Source organism: Engystomops pustulosus, chromosome 5 (genome assembly GCF_040894005.1).
Source record: "Engystomops pustulosus chromosome 5, aEngPut4.maternal, whole genome shotgun sequence".
NCBI lineage: Eukaryota > Metazoa > Chordata > Amphibia > Anura > Leptodactylidae > Engystomops > Engystomops pustulosus.
In genome coordinates, this window is record NC_092415.1 from 214136303 (window position 1) to 214151688 (window position 15386).

General features: G+C 52.3%; 1 protein-coding gene across 5 annotated transcripts in view; it reads left to right on the top strand.

The window, feature by feature from the left end:
* The window catches only part of LOC140133894 (SCO-spondin-like), a 235870-nt gene that overhangs the window by 175117 nt on the left and 45367 nt on the right, over positions 1 to 15386 (top strand). For 4 of the 5 annotated variants that reach the window (XM_072154576.1, XM_072154577.1, XM_072154580.1 and 1 more), the window contains exons 76-92: positions 1 to 201; positions 278 to 448; positions 3169 to 3366; positions 3452 to 3542; positions 6858 to 7078; positions 7223 to 7372; positions 7723 to 7889; positions 8117 to 8280; positions 9231 to 9451; positions 9530 to 9571; positions 10662 to 10832; positions 11004 to 11219; positions 12173 to 12340; positions 12416 to 12547; positions 12620 to 12860; positions 14940 to 15092; positions 15175 to 15221. In XM_072154576.1, coding sequence (XP_072010677.1) covers positions 1 to 201; positions 278 to 448; positions 3169 to 3366; positions 3452 to 3542; positions 6858 to 7078; positions 7223 to 7372; positions 7723 to 7889; positions 8117 to 8280; positions 9231 to 9451; positions 9530 to 9571; positions 10662 to 10832; positions 11004 to 11219; positions 12173 to 12340; positions 12416 to 12547; positions 12620 to 12860; positions 14940 to 15092; positions 15175 to 15221 — 2754 coding nt within the window. The remainder of the gene's footprint in view (positions 202 to 277; positions 449 to 3168; positions 3367 to 3451; positions 3543 to 6857; positions 7079 to 7222; positions 7373 to 7722; positions 7890 to 8116; positions 8281 to 9230; positions 9452 to 9529; positions 9572 to 10661; positions 10833 to 11003; positions 11220 to 12172; positions 12341 to 12415; positions 12548 to 12619; positions 12861 to 14939; positions 15093 to 15174; positions 15222 to 15386) is intronic. The other variant, XM_072154579.1, reaches the window with a different exon arrangement.

Below are 15386 nucleotides of genomic sequence, written 5' to 3' on the forward strand. Positions count from 1 at the left end.
TGGCTGGCGCCTGGTGTGATTGGTCAGAATGGACCCCCTGCTCTAGGACTTGCGGCTCTGAGGTGGTGACTCGGTACCGGAGCTGTTCGTGTCCCAGTCCCCGAGGTGGTGGAGAGGAGTGTGAGGATGTCCAGCGGTACTATGGTGACACGGGGGTGCAGCTGGAGCACAGGGAGTGTCCACATCCATCCTTCTGTCCAGGTAACCTGCAGTGAGACCACCCGCCACTAGCCGGAGACCCCTGTGTATTGTGTAACCACTAGTCATCTCCCCACAGTCAACGGGAACTGGGGTCCCTGGAGTCTGTGGTCATACTGTGACGCCTGCACCGGAGATGCTGTGAGGACCAGACAGTGTAACAACCCACCGGCACGGTTTGGGGGTCTACTATGTGTCGGGGAGTCTAGACAGAGTCAGGCCTGCCACGACAACAGCACACAGTGCTCAGGTAATGGGGTGGGCCATGGAGATGGATGGTCATCACTCATCCCACCTGCTGTCAGGACCTTATTAATGCTCCATTGGTGGGGTCAGCACCAGCAAGCATGTCCACCACACATAGTCCTGGTATCTAGCATCAACTCCACCATACATAGTCCTGGTATCTAGCGTCAACACCACCACACATAGTCCTGGTATCCAGGGTCAACTCCACCAAACATAGTCCTGGTATCCAGTGACAACTCCACCACACATAGTCCTGGAGACGTGCAACCAATCCACCACACATAGTCCTGGTATCCAGGGTCAACTCCACCACACATAGTCCTGGTATCCAGTGTCAACTCCACCAAACATAGTCCTGGTATCCAGCGTCAACTCCACCACACATAGTCCTGGTATCCAGTGTCAACTCCACCACACATAGTCCTGGTATCTAGCGTCAACACCACCACACATAGTCCTGGTATCCAGGGTCAACTCCACCACACATAGTCCTGGTATCCAGTGTCAACTCCACCACACATAGTCCTGGAGACGTGCAACCAATCCACCACACATAGTCCTGGTATCCAGGGTCAACTCCACCACACATAGTCCTGGTATCCAGTGTCAACTCCACCAAACATAGTCCTGGTATCCAGCGTCAACTCCACCACACATAGTCCTGGTATCCAGTGTCAACTCCACCACACATAGTCCTGGTATCTAGCGTCAACACCACCACACATAGTCCTGGTATCCAGGGTCAACTCCACCACACATAGTCCTGGTATCCAGTGTCAACTCCACCACACATAGTCCTGGTATCTAGCGTCAACACCACCACACATAGTCCTGGTATCCAGGGTCAACTCCACCACACATAGTCCTGGTATCCAGGGTCAACTCCACCACACATAGTCCTGGTATCTAGCGTCAACACCACCACACATAGTCCTGGTATCCAGGGTCAACTCCACCACACATAGTCCTGGTATCCAGCGTCAACTCCACCAAACATAGTCCTGGTATCCAGCGTTAACTCCACCACACATAGTCCTGGTATCCAGTGACAACTCCACCACACATAGTCCTGGAGACGTGCAACCAATCCACCACACATAGTCCTGGTATCCAGTATCAACTCCACCACACGTAGTCCTGGTATCCAGTGTCAACTCCACCACACATAGTCCTGGTATCCAGTGTCAACTCCACCACACATAGTCCCGGTATCCAGCAACAACTCCACCACACATAGTCCTGGTATCCAGCGTCAACTCCACCAAACATAGTCCTGGTATCCAGCGTCAACTCCACCACACATAGTCCTGGTATCCAGCGTCAACTCCACCACACATAGTCCTGGTATCCAGCGTCAACTCCACCACACATAGTCCTGGTATCCAGGGTCAACTCCACCACACATAGTCCTGGTATCCAGGGTCAACTCCACCACACATAGTCCTGGTATCCAGCGTCAACTCCACCACACATAGTCCTGGTATCCAGCGTCAACTCCACCACACATAGTCCTGGTATCCAGCGTCAACTCCACTACACATAGTCCTGGTATCCAGCGTCAACTCCAACAAACATATTCCTGGTATCCAGTGTCAACTCCACCACACGTAGTCCTGGTATCCAGTGTCAACTCCACCACACATAGTCCTGGTATCCAGTGTCAACTCCACCACACATAGTCCTGGTATCTAGCGTCAACTCCACCACACATAGTCCTGGTATCCAGCGTCAACTCCACCACACATAGTCCTGGTATCCAGCGTCAACTCCACCACACATAGTCCTGGTATCCAGCATCAACTCCACCACACATAGTCCTGGTATCCAGCATCAACTCCACCACACATAGTCCTGGTATCCAGCATCAACTCCACCACACATAGTCCTGGTATCCAGCGTCAACTCCACCACACATAGTCCTGGTATCCAGCATCAACTCCACCACACATAGTCCTGGTATCCAGGGTCAACTCCACCACACATAGTCCTGGTATCCAGCGTCAACTCCACTACACATAGTCCTGGTATCCAGTGTCAACTCCACCACACATAGAGTCCCTGGAAGCTGCTCAATGCATAATCATTGAGTCCGAGACAGCTGCACCATGTATAGTCATCAAGTCCTGGGTCAGCTCCACCGCCCATAGTACTGGAGACGTGGAACCAATCCACCGCATATAGTCCTGGAGCCCTTGATCATTTCTACCACACATAGTCCGGGAGTCCCAGGGTCAATCCACCGCATATAGTCCTGGAGTCTTGGGCCATCAGCCACAATTAATCCTGGAGGCCTAGTTCAGCTCCACCACACATCATCCTGGAGGCCTAGTTCAGCTCCACCACACATCATCCTGGAGTCTAAAGTCAGCTCCACCATTTATAGTGGTGAAGTCCTGGGCCCAATAAACCGCTTGTAGTCCAGTAGTCCCGGAATTGATCCAACACACATACTTCTTGAATCCTGAGTTGACTCCACCACACATAGTCCTGGAGTCTCAGTTCTGATCCTCCATGCATAGTCCTGGAGTTCTGGATCCGATTCTCCATGCATAGTACTGGAGTTCTGGATCAGCTCCGCCATGTATATTCCTGGAATCATGGGGCATATGCACTACGTATAGTCCTGGAGTCTTGGATCCGATTCTCCACACATAGTCCTGGAGTTCCGGGGGTGATCAGTATGACTGTGTTAGACACAAAGGCTTATTTTCTCCCATGCAGACTGCGACAAAGGTCTGGTGGACTTTCAATGTGGTAAACCCTGCCCCCGATCCTGTGACGACCTCTATGGAGACAGTGTGTGCCTGGATAGTGAGGACTGCATGCCGTCATGTGGATGTCCTGAGGGGCAAATCATCCAGGATGGGGTGTGCGTGGTCCCCATGGACTGTAGATGCAAATATCAGAACCGGACTCTGGGTAAGCTCAGTTTGGTGAAAACACAGGGACAATCATTAGAGGCTAAGAGCTCCTTGCCTGCAACATTATTTTTGTAATTTTTTAGGACCATCGGACTCTGGTTCTGGATGGTCGGGTCCCATTCAGTGGGTATATGCGCAGCCTGGAGAAGAAGTGTCCGGTCCCTGCCAGAACTGGTGAGTGTTGAGGTTATGGCGATGACTTTTTTCACTGTGTACATGTTGTATTGCGCTTCTCTGTCCCCAATTTATGTCTTAAGTGCCAAATCTTACGGAACTGGTCTCACAGGAATATTGGGAATACGTTCATAGCAGGAATTAAAGCCAAGCATTTGACTCCAGTGCTTCAGAACTGAGCTTGTGGCGCCATCACTTCAGAACTGAGCTTGTGGCTCCATCACTTCAGAGCTGAGCTTGTGGCTCCATCACTTCAGAGCTGAGCTTGTGGCTCCATCACTTCAGAGCTGAGCTTGTGGCTCCATCACTTCAGAGTTGAGATTGTGGCTCCATCACTTCAGAGCTGACATTGTGGCTTCATCACTTCATAGCTGAGATTGTGGCTCCATCACTTCAGAGCTGACATTGTGGCTTCATCACTTCATAGCTGAGCTTGTGGCTCCATCACTTCAGAGCTGAGCTTGTGGCTCCATCACTTCAGAGCTGAGCTTGTGGCTCCATCACTTCAGAGTTGAGATTGTGGCTCCATCACTTCAGAGCTGAGATTGTGGCTCCATCACTTCAGAGCTGACATTGTGGCTCCATCACTTCAGAGCTGACATTGTGGCTCCATCACTTCAGAGCTGACATTGTGGCTCCATCACTTCAGAGCTGAGATTGTGGCTCCATCACTTCAGAGCTGACATTGTGGCTCCATCACTTCAGAGCTGAGATTGTGGCTTCATCACTTCATAGCTGAGCTTGTGGCTCCATCACTTCAGAGCTGAGCTTGTGGCTCCATCACTTCAGAGCTGAGCTTGTGGCTCCATCACTTCAGAGTTGAGATTGTGGCTCCATCACTTCAGAGCTGAGATTGTGGCTTCATCACTTCAGAGCTGAGATTGTGGCTCCATCACTACAGAGCTCTTCAGTTCATCTATAGCTATAGATCTACAATTTCAGAAGATGGATTCTATTACTTATAAACCAAGAGTGTGACTGCAACATTTGAGAACCAGACCAACTTTAGAGCTGAGCGTATGACTCCATGATTTTAATGCTATCACTCAAAAAGACCAAAATTACAGAACCTGAATCATGTTGAAAGATCAAGGTGATAAGATCAGTGCTCCGGAGAGATGTGTAGGCAATCAATCTGGAGAGATGTTGGTGCTCCAGATAGGTATGGTGGTTGGTTCTGTGCAGAGGTGTGTAGCTTGGTTCTCTAGAGAGGTGTTGAGCTTGGTTCTCTGGGGAGATGTAGGGGTTGGTTCTCTTGAGAGATGTGGAGCTTGGTTCTCTAGGGAGGTGTAGTGGTTGGTTCTCTGGAGAGGTGTGGAGCTTTGTTCTCTGAGGAGATCCACTGGTTGGTTCTCTGGAGAGATGTGGAGCTTGGTTCTCTGAGGAGATGTGGAGCTTGGTTCTCTGAGGAGATGTAGTGGTTGGTTCTCTTGAGAGATGTGGAGCTTGGTTCTCTAGGGAGGTGTAGTGGTTGGTTCTCTGGAGAGGTATGGAGCTTGGTTCTCTAGAGATGTGTAGTGGTTGGTTCTCTGGAAAGGTGTGGAACTTGGTTTTCTGGAGAGGTGTGGAGCTTGGTTCTCTGGAGAGGTGTGGTGCTTGGTTCTCTGGAGAGGTGTGGAGCTCGGTTCTCTGGAGAGGTGTGGAGCTTGGTTCTCTGGAGAGGTGCGGAGCTTGGTTCTCTGGAGAGGCGTGGAGCTTGGTTCTCTGGGGAGATGTGGAGCTTGGTTCTCTGGGGAGATGTGGAGCTTGGTTCTCTGGAGAGGTGTGGAGCTTGGTTCTCTGGAGCGGTGTGGAGCTTGGTTCTCTGGAGAGGCGTGGAGCTTGGTTCTCTGGGGAGATGTGGAGCTTGGTTCTCTGGGGAGATGTGGAGCTTGGTTCTCTGGGGAGATGTGGAGCTTGGTTCTCTGGGGAGATGTGGAGCTTGGTTCTCTTGAGAGGTGTGGAGCTTGGTTCTCTTGCAAGGTGTGGAGCTTGGTTCTCTGGAGAGGTGCGGAGCTTGGTTCTCTGGAGAGGCGTGGAGCTTGGTTCTCTGGGGAGATGTGGAGCTTGGTTCTCTGGGGAGATGTGGAGCTTGGTTCTCTTGAGAGGTGTGGAGCTTGGTTCTCTTGCAAGGTGTGGAGCTTGGTTCTCTTGCAAGGTGTGGAGCTTGGTTCTCTGGAGAGGTGTGGAGCTTGGTTCTCTGGAGAGGTGTGGAGCTTGGTTCTCTAGGGACGTGTAGCGGTTGGTTCTCTGGGGAGAGGTGTGGAGCTTGGTTCTCTGGAGAGATGTGGAGCTTGGTTCTCTGGAGAGATGTGTAGTGGTTGGTTCTCTGGAAAGGTGTGGAACTTGGTTTTCTGGGGAGATGTGGAGCTTGGTTCTCTGGGTAGATGTGGAGCTTGGTTCCCTGGGCAGATGTGGAGCTTGGTTCTCTTGAGAGGCGTGGAGCTTGGTTCTCTGGAGAGGTGTGGAGCTTGGTTCTCTGGAGAGGTGTGGAGCTTGGTTCTCTGGAGAGGTGCGGAGCTTGGTTCTCTGGAGAGGCGTGGAGCTTGGTTCTCTGCGGAGATGTGGAGCTTGGTTCTCTGGGGAGATGTGGAGCTTGGTTCTCTGGGCAGATGTGGAGCTTGGTTTTTTTTGAAAGGTGTGGAGCTTGGTTCTCTTGCAAGGTGTGGAGCTTGATTCTCTGGAGAGGTGTGGAGCTTGGTTCTCTAGGGACGTGTAGTGGTTGGTTCTCTGGAGAGGTGTGGAGCTTGGTTCTCTAGGGACATGTAGTGGTTGGTTCTCTGGGAGAGGTATGGAGCTTGGTTCTCTGGAGAGGTGTGGAGCTTGGTTCTCTGGAGAGGTGTGGAGCTTGGTTCTCTTGAGAGGTGTGGAGCTTGGTTCTCTTGCAAGGTGTGGAGCTTGGTTCTCTGGAGAGGTGTGGAGCTTGGTTCTCTGGAGAGGTTTGGAGCTTGGTTCTCTAGGGACGTGTAGTGGTTGGTTCTCTGGAGAGGTTTGGAGCTTGGTTCTCTAGGGACGTGTAGTGGTTGGTTCTCTGGAGAGGTGTGGAGCTTGGTTCTCTAGGGATGTGTAGTGGTTGGTTCTCTGGGGAGGGGTGTGGAGCTTGGTTCTCTGGAGAGATGTGGAGCTTGGTTCTCTGAAGAGGCATGTTGCATTTGCTTTTAATTTCTTATTTTATCTTGCATATTATGTTTTCCTATTTTATTAGTTTATATTCTGAAAAAGGTTGATGCCGTTTTTCAATAAAAACCTTTGGATATACTTAATCTCACTAAGCTGATTTCTCGGTGTCAGATGGAGACCATATACCTCAAGGTTGATCTTTGTGTCTTCTTTCAGCACCTGCTCCGGTGGCCTCCTCCTCTGTACAACTGATCCCCAGTGTCGTCTGGATGGGGGCTGGGGAATGTGGAGCTCCTGGTCCTCATGTTCCATCAGCTGTGGAGAAGGTGTCCAGACTCGCTCAAGACTGTGTGACAATCCTGTACCCCAGAAAGGCGGACATGACTGTTTGGGGGATCAAGAGCAAAGAAGACCTTGTAGGGGCCCCACGTGTCCAGGTAAATATAGTTCCTAGATAACATAGATCATCTCCGGCTTCATGGTAAGGATTCAGGGTCTTCCCATGGTTTTGAATAGTTCACACTAGTTGTGTTCGGTTTGTCGTTGTCTTTTTGGGTCACTGTTGTGTTCGGTTCTTACAGATCTGAATTCATGGAGTGAGTGGTCCTCATGGTCTCTATGCAGTATGACGTGTGGGGGAGGAGAGCAGATCCGAGTACGGGAATGTCAGCAGCAGGAATGTGAAGGAAAAGCCATTCAGAGCCGAATGTGTAATAACCAAGCCTGTCTAGGTGACGTATGGTGGACACTTCTGCCCAAACTGTAGGTAGATCAGGTTTACCATCGGTGAGGGAGCAATGAGATGTAACCTTCTGAAAGTTTTCATCTATGACCGGCTATGATAGATGTACTTCATGAGGAGCCCCAGCACTGGTTTAGGGAGCCTTTATGACAATGTCTCTGAGACTGTCTCTTCCTGGAGGGTTGAGACGGTCAATGTGAGATCCCCCTCTGCCTTGAGTGGATTAATGTTCCTGTCCTGGGGAAGGAGCACAAGTTCCCTCTGTCCTTCCCCGATTCCTTCCTTGATGTTGTCAGGTGTAGTGGAGTTGTTTACATGACATTGGTGTCTCTTCTCCAGATATCGGATGTCCTGTGGACCGTCTCTACCGAGAGTGTGGGAGGAATGACAGCTGTCCATACAGTTGTGCGCACCTGACCCGGCAGGTGGAATGTTATGTGGATGACTGTGTGGAGGGATGCCACTGCCCGCTGGGCACCTACTTCCACAACGGCTCCTGTATCACGGTTAGATATCCCGTGGGCTCCTACCACTATTGTATATCAACGCCTTGTGAGAACTCTGCTCGCTGTCAGTGAATGAAAACATCTACAGTCTGATGACCTATCCTAGTGGTGATGACTTATAACCAGAGTTATGTCACATGCCCAGGATGGGGAGGACTGGAAGTAGAGACCCTACACTGACAGCAAGCAGAGGAATGGACCTGCTCTGACATTACCTCCTGTGCTAGGACTGCCCGTGTCTGGTCACCGAGGAGGTCCTCCATGGACTGAGGAGCCATCTACCTCCTGATGAGCAGAGGCAACCGGGAGACGCGCTGCAACCGGGAGACGAGCTGCGGCCTGGAGACGAGCTGCCATCTGGAGCGGAGATTCGCATTGGCTGCAGCTCATGGTGAGATATTATTTGAATTTATTTTCACCTTTCATGAATTTTTTATTAAAAACTAAATGTTTTTTGTGCCATTTTGTCACCACAAAGTTGCCAGGATCATTTAATTGCTTTATTTTTTGCACCGCTGGTAGCTGAGTGGCTGCTTTGTAGGGTGGCCCACCACTGGTTGGGTCACAGGTAGCGAGGGGATGTAAGAAGAGGGGAAAGGTTCCCGGTGTATGTAGCGATAGATCCACAGGCAGATGGTGAAGGGGGGAGGCTCGTGATGTTAGCGGCAGCAGCCAGGGATCACACTGGACAAAGGGAATCTTTGCATAATTTACAGTCTCCTTAATGGTAGACACGCTCCGCACAGCAGCAGGTAACAGGTGACAACAATCCTTCCTGCAGACGAGCCCAAGCAGAGTCCATGGCTGTGGTGAAGAGATTCTAGTGATGACAACCATCATCCTATCATACCTACTGCCTGGGACAGTGCTTCAGCGTGGTGGGAATGAGAGGAGCCCAGTGGGCTCTGCTGCATGGGCAGCAATGCAGTCTCTATGTAGAAGACAAGTCCTAGGACATTACACACAGATCCCTGCAGATCTCACTGCCAGAGATTCTGGTGGTGCCGACCAATCACCTCAGCAGGACGATACAAATTCAATAAAACAATAACAAACTCATTAACCCTGTACAGCACAGACTGACATATAATGCTGTGATGTTCCCACTCAGGCAGCAGGGGGCAGCACAGGGCAATAACTGGGTCTGCAATAATCAGTACAGATCCAGTGGGACATTACATCCCCGGCACTGAGCTTGGGCCATTGGATCTCAATCTCTTATCTTCTTTTTCAATCTCTTATCTGTTCTTTCAGACATATTGGGGGTTCTGCATATTTGGGGGGTAAAGGTGTGGCTAAGTGACTATTGGTGTTGTAACCCTTTCCTCTCATATTGAGCAGCACGTGTGTGAGGGGCCACATGAACTGCACATTGGCGGCCTGTCCTGTGGATGGGGGCTTCACCCCGTGGACCCCCTGGGGCCCCTGCTCAGTGACCTGCGGAGGCCTCGGTAACATGACGCGATCTCGTTTCTGCACCAAACCTGCACCAGCCAATGACGGCAGAGATTGTGAGGGGCCCGAAGTAGACATAAAGTTCTGTCAGACACCTGTGTGTGGAGGTGAGTACCCACACCCCTGATCATGGCTCACCTGCCTGATACTCCAATATATCACATGTCTCTTGTTGTATCCTCCAGATGTGACAGAACCCACCATGGAGATGACCACGGAGCCCACAGGTAACCTCGAAACGTCTGGCCACTAATCACATGACCACACATAGCTCCCAACTGTCCCTGGTTTGGCCGGGACAGTCCCGTTTTTTTCTTACCTCTGCCCCGTGTCACAGACAGCTGGTAGATTGTCACGGATATTCCCTCCAGGTCCCGCACTTGCTGGGGTTGTCCCGGTTCTGTGTCCCGCATAGTAAATACTTTCAAAGCCAGAACTCATAGAACTGAATGGCTTCTACAGACATCGGGCAGGGAGTCCTTTAGAGAGAAGTGTCGGGTTAGTGGAGAGCAGGGACCACGTCATCAGGGAGAGATCACCATCTGTCCATTTATGGTCTCCAGGGCTTCCCCAGACACAAAGTTCAATTAAATAAATGTTTGCCCAGCCCGGGATTCGAACCCCAGACCCTCTACCATAGAGACACAGCCTCTATCCACTGAGCTATGAGCACAGTGATCATCTGAGAGCTGTAACTAAGAGCTGTACACACCATGCACTGATATATAGAAAGGGATCTTCTCAGAGATTATTATTGTAATTATTGAGACTATTTAATTTTATTATAAATTGTATTATTTGTATTATTATGGAGTGCATTAAGTCCGTCAGTGTAACAGTAACAGGTAACAGCTCTTAGTTAACAAAAATCCACAGCTAGATAATCCTTAAGCTCATAGCTCGGTGGATAGAGGTGCTGTGTCATTATGTCACATGGACTCTAGAGGTCCTAGGTTCAATTAAAAAAATTTATTATTGAGAAGATGATTTTTTTTATCAATTTAAATTTGGGGCATGGCCAGGGATTGATTGGGGGTGTGGCTTAGTGATTACACATGCCGCCATTTTGTCTCTCTTTCCCTTCCACAAATGTTGGAAGGTATGATTACATGACATAGCACATGACCACAGATCACATGACCATATATCACATGACCACTGATCACATGACCACTGATCACATGACCACATATCACATGACCACTGATCACATGACGTAGCCCTGGTTATAAGATCCTTCGTTAGGACACAACTCTGATGTACGTCTGTTCGGCCCACATACTTTGCACTGCAGTTGCTCTCTCTTGTGACCCGCAGCAGGTGTGGAGGACGGGCTCAGCTCCTGGTCACAGTGGACACCATGTTCTAGGAGCTGCTCCGATGTCCTGCATCCTGCAGTCAAGACTCGCTCCCGCTTCTGCCCCCCGAGAAAGAATTGTACAGCAGAGTCATTTCAGGAGGCGGAGTGTAACCTGCCCCAGTGTACAGGTAAGTACCCACCTCGCATGCTTCAGCCGCACTCAAGGGGTAAATGCTGCCCCCCCCCCTCCACTAGGCACAAAGCTACATGGTTAAAAGATAAGGCGCGCGGCCTGGAGGTGGCGGCCTCTGCTGGGCGCGCGGCCTGGAGGTTAAAGCTTCTATCCTCCCCTTTATCAGGTCCGGACTTTCCTCCATGTTCCTCGGATGAATGCAAGGACAGGAACTGTACGTGGAACCCGTGGTCGGAGTGGAGCGAGTGTTCCCGCTCTTGTGGTGTTGGGCACCAGCGACGTCTCCGAACATACAACCCTCCCGGTGACAGAGGCTCCTGGTGTGAGGACATCCTGAGCGGAAACCTGGAGCGGCGCTTCTGTAACCTGCAGGCGTGTCAGGGTAATGCACCTGTGCCGGAGAGATTAGTGCTGGTGATTGTGTGTGTGTGTGGGGGGGGGGCAGTGATGGGACATTAGTGCTAGTGATTGTGTGTGTGTGTGGGGGGGGGTAGTGATGGAACATTAGTGCTGGTGATTGTGTAGGGGGGTGGTGATGGGACATTAGTGCTGGTGATTGTGTGTGGGGGGGGGTAGTGATGGAACATTAGTGCTGGTGATTGTGTGTGTGTGTGGGGGGGGGAGGGGTAGTGATGGAACATTAGTGCTGGTGATTGTGTGGGGGGGTGGTGATGGGACATTAGTGCTGGTGATTGTGTGTGTGTGGGAGGGTAGTGATGGAACATTAGTGCTGGTGATTGTGTGGGGGGGTGGTGATGGGACATTAATGCTGGTGATTGTGTGTGTGTGTGGGGGGGTAGTGATGGGACATTAGTGCTGGTGATTGTGTGTGGGGGGGGCAGTGATGGGACATTAGTGCTGGTGATTGTGTGTGTGTGGGGGGGTAGTGATGGAACATTAGTGCTGGTGATTGTGTGGGGGGGGGGGTGATGGGACATTAATGCTGGTGATTGTGTGTGTGTGTGGGGGGGTAGTGATGGGACATTAGTGCTGGTGATTGTGTGTGGGGGGGGCAGTGATGGGACATTAGTGCTGGTGATTGTGTGTGTGTGTGGGGGGGGTAGTGATGGGACATTAGTGCTGGTGATTGTGTGTGTGTGGGGGGGTAGTGATGGAACATTAGTGCTGGTGATTGTGGGGGGGGGTGGTGATGGGACATTAATGCTGGTGATTGTGTGTGTGTGTGGGGGGGTAGTGATGGGACATTAGTGCTGGTGATTGTGTGTGGGGGGGGCAGTGATGGGACATTAGTGCTGGTGATTGTGTGTGGGGGGGGGCAGTGAGGTAGGTGGTTGTCTGGTAGGTACATGAATATCTTTCTCACCATCTTTCCAGTAAATGGCGCTTGGTCCAAGTGGACTCCGTGGTCCTGGTGTGACCGCTCCTGTGGGGGAGGGAGGTCTGTGAGGAGCAGGACCTGCACCAGCCCCCCACCAAAAAATGGAGGAAAGGACTGCAGTGGGGAGAAGTACCAAGTGCGGATCTGCAACCCGAGGCCTTGTGGTAAGTGCAGAGAACTTGCCCCTTGTTGCCCCGGGGTCAGAGATTTCACCTCCCTCCTGTGGTCTCTCCATGCAGCGGACACTTGCCCCCCAGGGATGCAGCAGACGGCTTGCGCCAATCTTTGCCCCCGGCGATGCGCGGATCTTCAGCAGGGGATCGTGTGTCTGGATGGGGAGACGTGTGAGCCGGGGTGTCGCTGCCCCTCAGGTAAGTCATCTGCGCCCCCTGGGCAGTAGGTAGTTGGTCGGGGAGACACTTACCTCCTTGTCTTGTTGTCAGGGTCCCTGGAGCAGGACGGACTCTGTGTCCCCATCCCTCAGTGTGAGTGCACGGACCTCCAGGGCCGGAGCTGGACCCCCCGGAGTGCCCTGACGGACAACTGCAACAACTGCACCTGCGCGGAGGGGCGACTGCGCTGCAGCCAGGAGTCCTGTGGCCCCCAGGACTGTGCATGGAGTCAGTGGTCCACATGGTCCCCGTGCTCCTCCACCTGCGGCAGTGGCCTCCACGTGCGATTCAGGTGACTCTCAGTAATAAAGCGTCTGTGCCCGTCTGGTCACAGATCCGGGTCACAGGTGCAGGTCGCAGGGGCCAGTCACCGGTGATGTACTATATGCAGTGTCCTCCCTCCTGTGCAGTCTGTACTATGTGCAGTGTCCTCCCTCCTGTGCAGTCTGTACTATGTGCAGTGTCCTCCCTCCTGTGCAGTCTGTACTATGTGCAGTGTCCTCCCTCCTGTGCAGTCGGTGCTATGTGCAGCGCCCTCCCTCCTGTGCAGTCGGTGCTATGTGCAGTGTCCTCCCTCCTGTGCAGTCTGTACTATGTGCAGTGTCCTCCTCCTGTGCAGTCTGTACTATGTGCAGTGTCCTCCCTCCTGTGCAGTCTGTACTATGTGCAGTGTCCTCTCTCCTGTGCAGTCTGTACTATGTGCAGTGCCCTCCCTCCTGTGCAGTCTGTACTATGTGCAGTGTCCTCCCTCCTGTGCAGTCTGTAATATGTGCAGTGTCCTCCCTCCTGTGCAGTCTGTACTATGTGCAGTGTCCTCCCCCCTGTGCAGTCTGTACTATGTGCAGTGTCCTCTCTCATGTGCAGTCTGTACTATGTGCAGTGTCCTCCCTCCTGTGCAGTCTGTACTATGTGCAGTGTCCTCCCTCCTGTGCAGTCTGTACTATGTGCAGTGTCCTCCCTCCTGTGCAGTCTGTACTATGTGCAGCGTCCTACCTCCTGTGCAGTCTGTACTATGTGCAGTGTCCTCCCTCCTGTGCAGTCTGTACTATGTGCAGCGTCCTCCCTCCTGTGCAGTCTGTACTATGTGCAGTGTCTTCCCTCCTGTGCAGTCTGTACTATGTGCAGTGTCTTCCCTCCTGTGCAGTCTGTACTATGTGCAGTGTCTTCCCTCCTGTGCAGTCTGTACTATGTGCAGTGTCTTCCCTCCTGTGCAGTCTGTACTATGTGCAGTGTCTTCCCTCCTGTGCAGTCTGTACTATGTGCAGTGTCTTCCCTCCTGTGCAGTCTGTACTATGTGCAGTGTCTTCCCTCCTGTGCAGTCTGTACTGTGTGCAGTGTCCTCCCTCCTGTGCAGTCTGTACTGTGTGCAGTGTCCTCCCTCCTGTGCAGTCTGTGCTGTGTGCAGTGTCCTCCCTCCTGTGCTGTGTGCAGTGTCCTCCCTCCTGTGCAGTCTGCGCTGTGTGCAGTGTCCTCCCTCCTGTGCAGTCTGTGCTGTGTGCAGTGTCCTCCCTCCTGTGCAGTCTGTGCTGTGTGCAGTGTCCTCCCTCCTGTGCAGTCTGTGCTGTGTGCAGTGTCCTCCCTCCTGTGCAGTCTGTGCTGTGTGCAGTGTCCTCCCTCCTGTGCAGTCTGTGCTGTGTGCAGTGTCCTCCCTCCTGTGCAGTCTGTGCTGTGTGCAGTGTCCTCCCTCCTGTGCAGTCTGTGCTGTGTGCAGTGTCCTCCCTCCTGTGCAGTCTGTGCTGTGTGCAGTGTCCTCCCTCCTGTGCTGTCTGTACTATGTGCAGTGTCCTCCCTCCTGTGCAGTCTGTGCTGTGTGCTGTGTCCTCCCTCCTGTGCAGTCTGTACTATGTGCAGTGTCCTCCCTCCTGTGCAGTCTGTACTATGTGCAGTGTCCTCCCTCCTGTGCAGTCTGTACTATGTGCAGTGTCCTCCCTCCTGTGCAGTCTGTACTATGTGCAGTGTCCTCCCTCCTGTGCAGTCTGTACTATGTGCAGTCTCCTCCCTCCTGTGCAGTCTGTACTATGTGCAGTCTCCTCCCTCCTGTGCAGTCTGTACTATGTGCAGTCTCCTCCCTCCTGTGCAGTCTGTACTATGTGCAGTCTCCTCCCTCCTGTGCAGTCTGTGCTATGTGCAGTCTCCTCCCTCCTGTGCAGTCTGTGCTATGTGCAGTCTCCTCCCTCCTGTGCAGTCTGTGCTATGTGCAGTCTCCTCCCTCCTGTGCAGTCTGTGCTATGTGCAGTCTCCTCCCTCCTGTGCAGTCTGTGCTATGTGCAGTCTCCTCCCTCCTGTGCAGTCTGTGCTATGTGCAGTCTCCTCAGCATTGCTGCAGCATCTTCTCCCTGTCCTGGTGTCATTTCCTTGTTCTTGTCCTCAGATCTCCCATCCCGGCGTCATTGTGGAGTCATTGCCCGGCTCCGGAGCAGCAGTCTCGCCCGTGTCTCCTGGAGATGTGCCCCTCGCTGTGCCCTCACAATGGCTCAGACCTGAGGGTGGGAGACGTGTGGCTGGAGGGCGAGTGTCAGCAGTGGTCAGTATCCGCAGTGTAGTATCTGCCCCCCAGGGGTGACCCCAGTCTGTGTCACTCATCATCTGCCTCTTATCCCCTCCAGCATCTGCACCCCAGAGGGCAATTACTGCCAGGACATCGAGTGCCGGGGTAAGGACTGCACATTACATTGTATTGTGATATTTCTACCTGGAAGCTCAGGGGAGGGGTCTGGCTCCTCCTAAATCTCTATGTGCACGCCCACAATATCATCCATGCTAATTAACACCAGATCAGAGATTTAATGCGAGTTACCCGGAGAGAGAACAACAAACT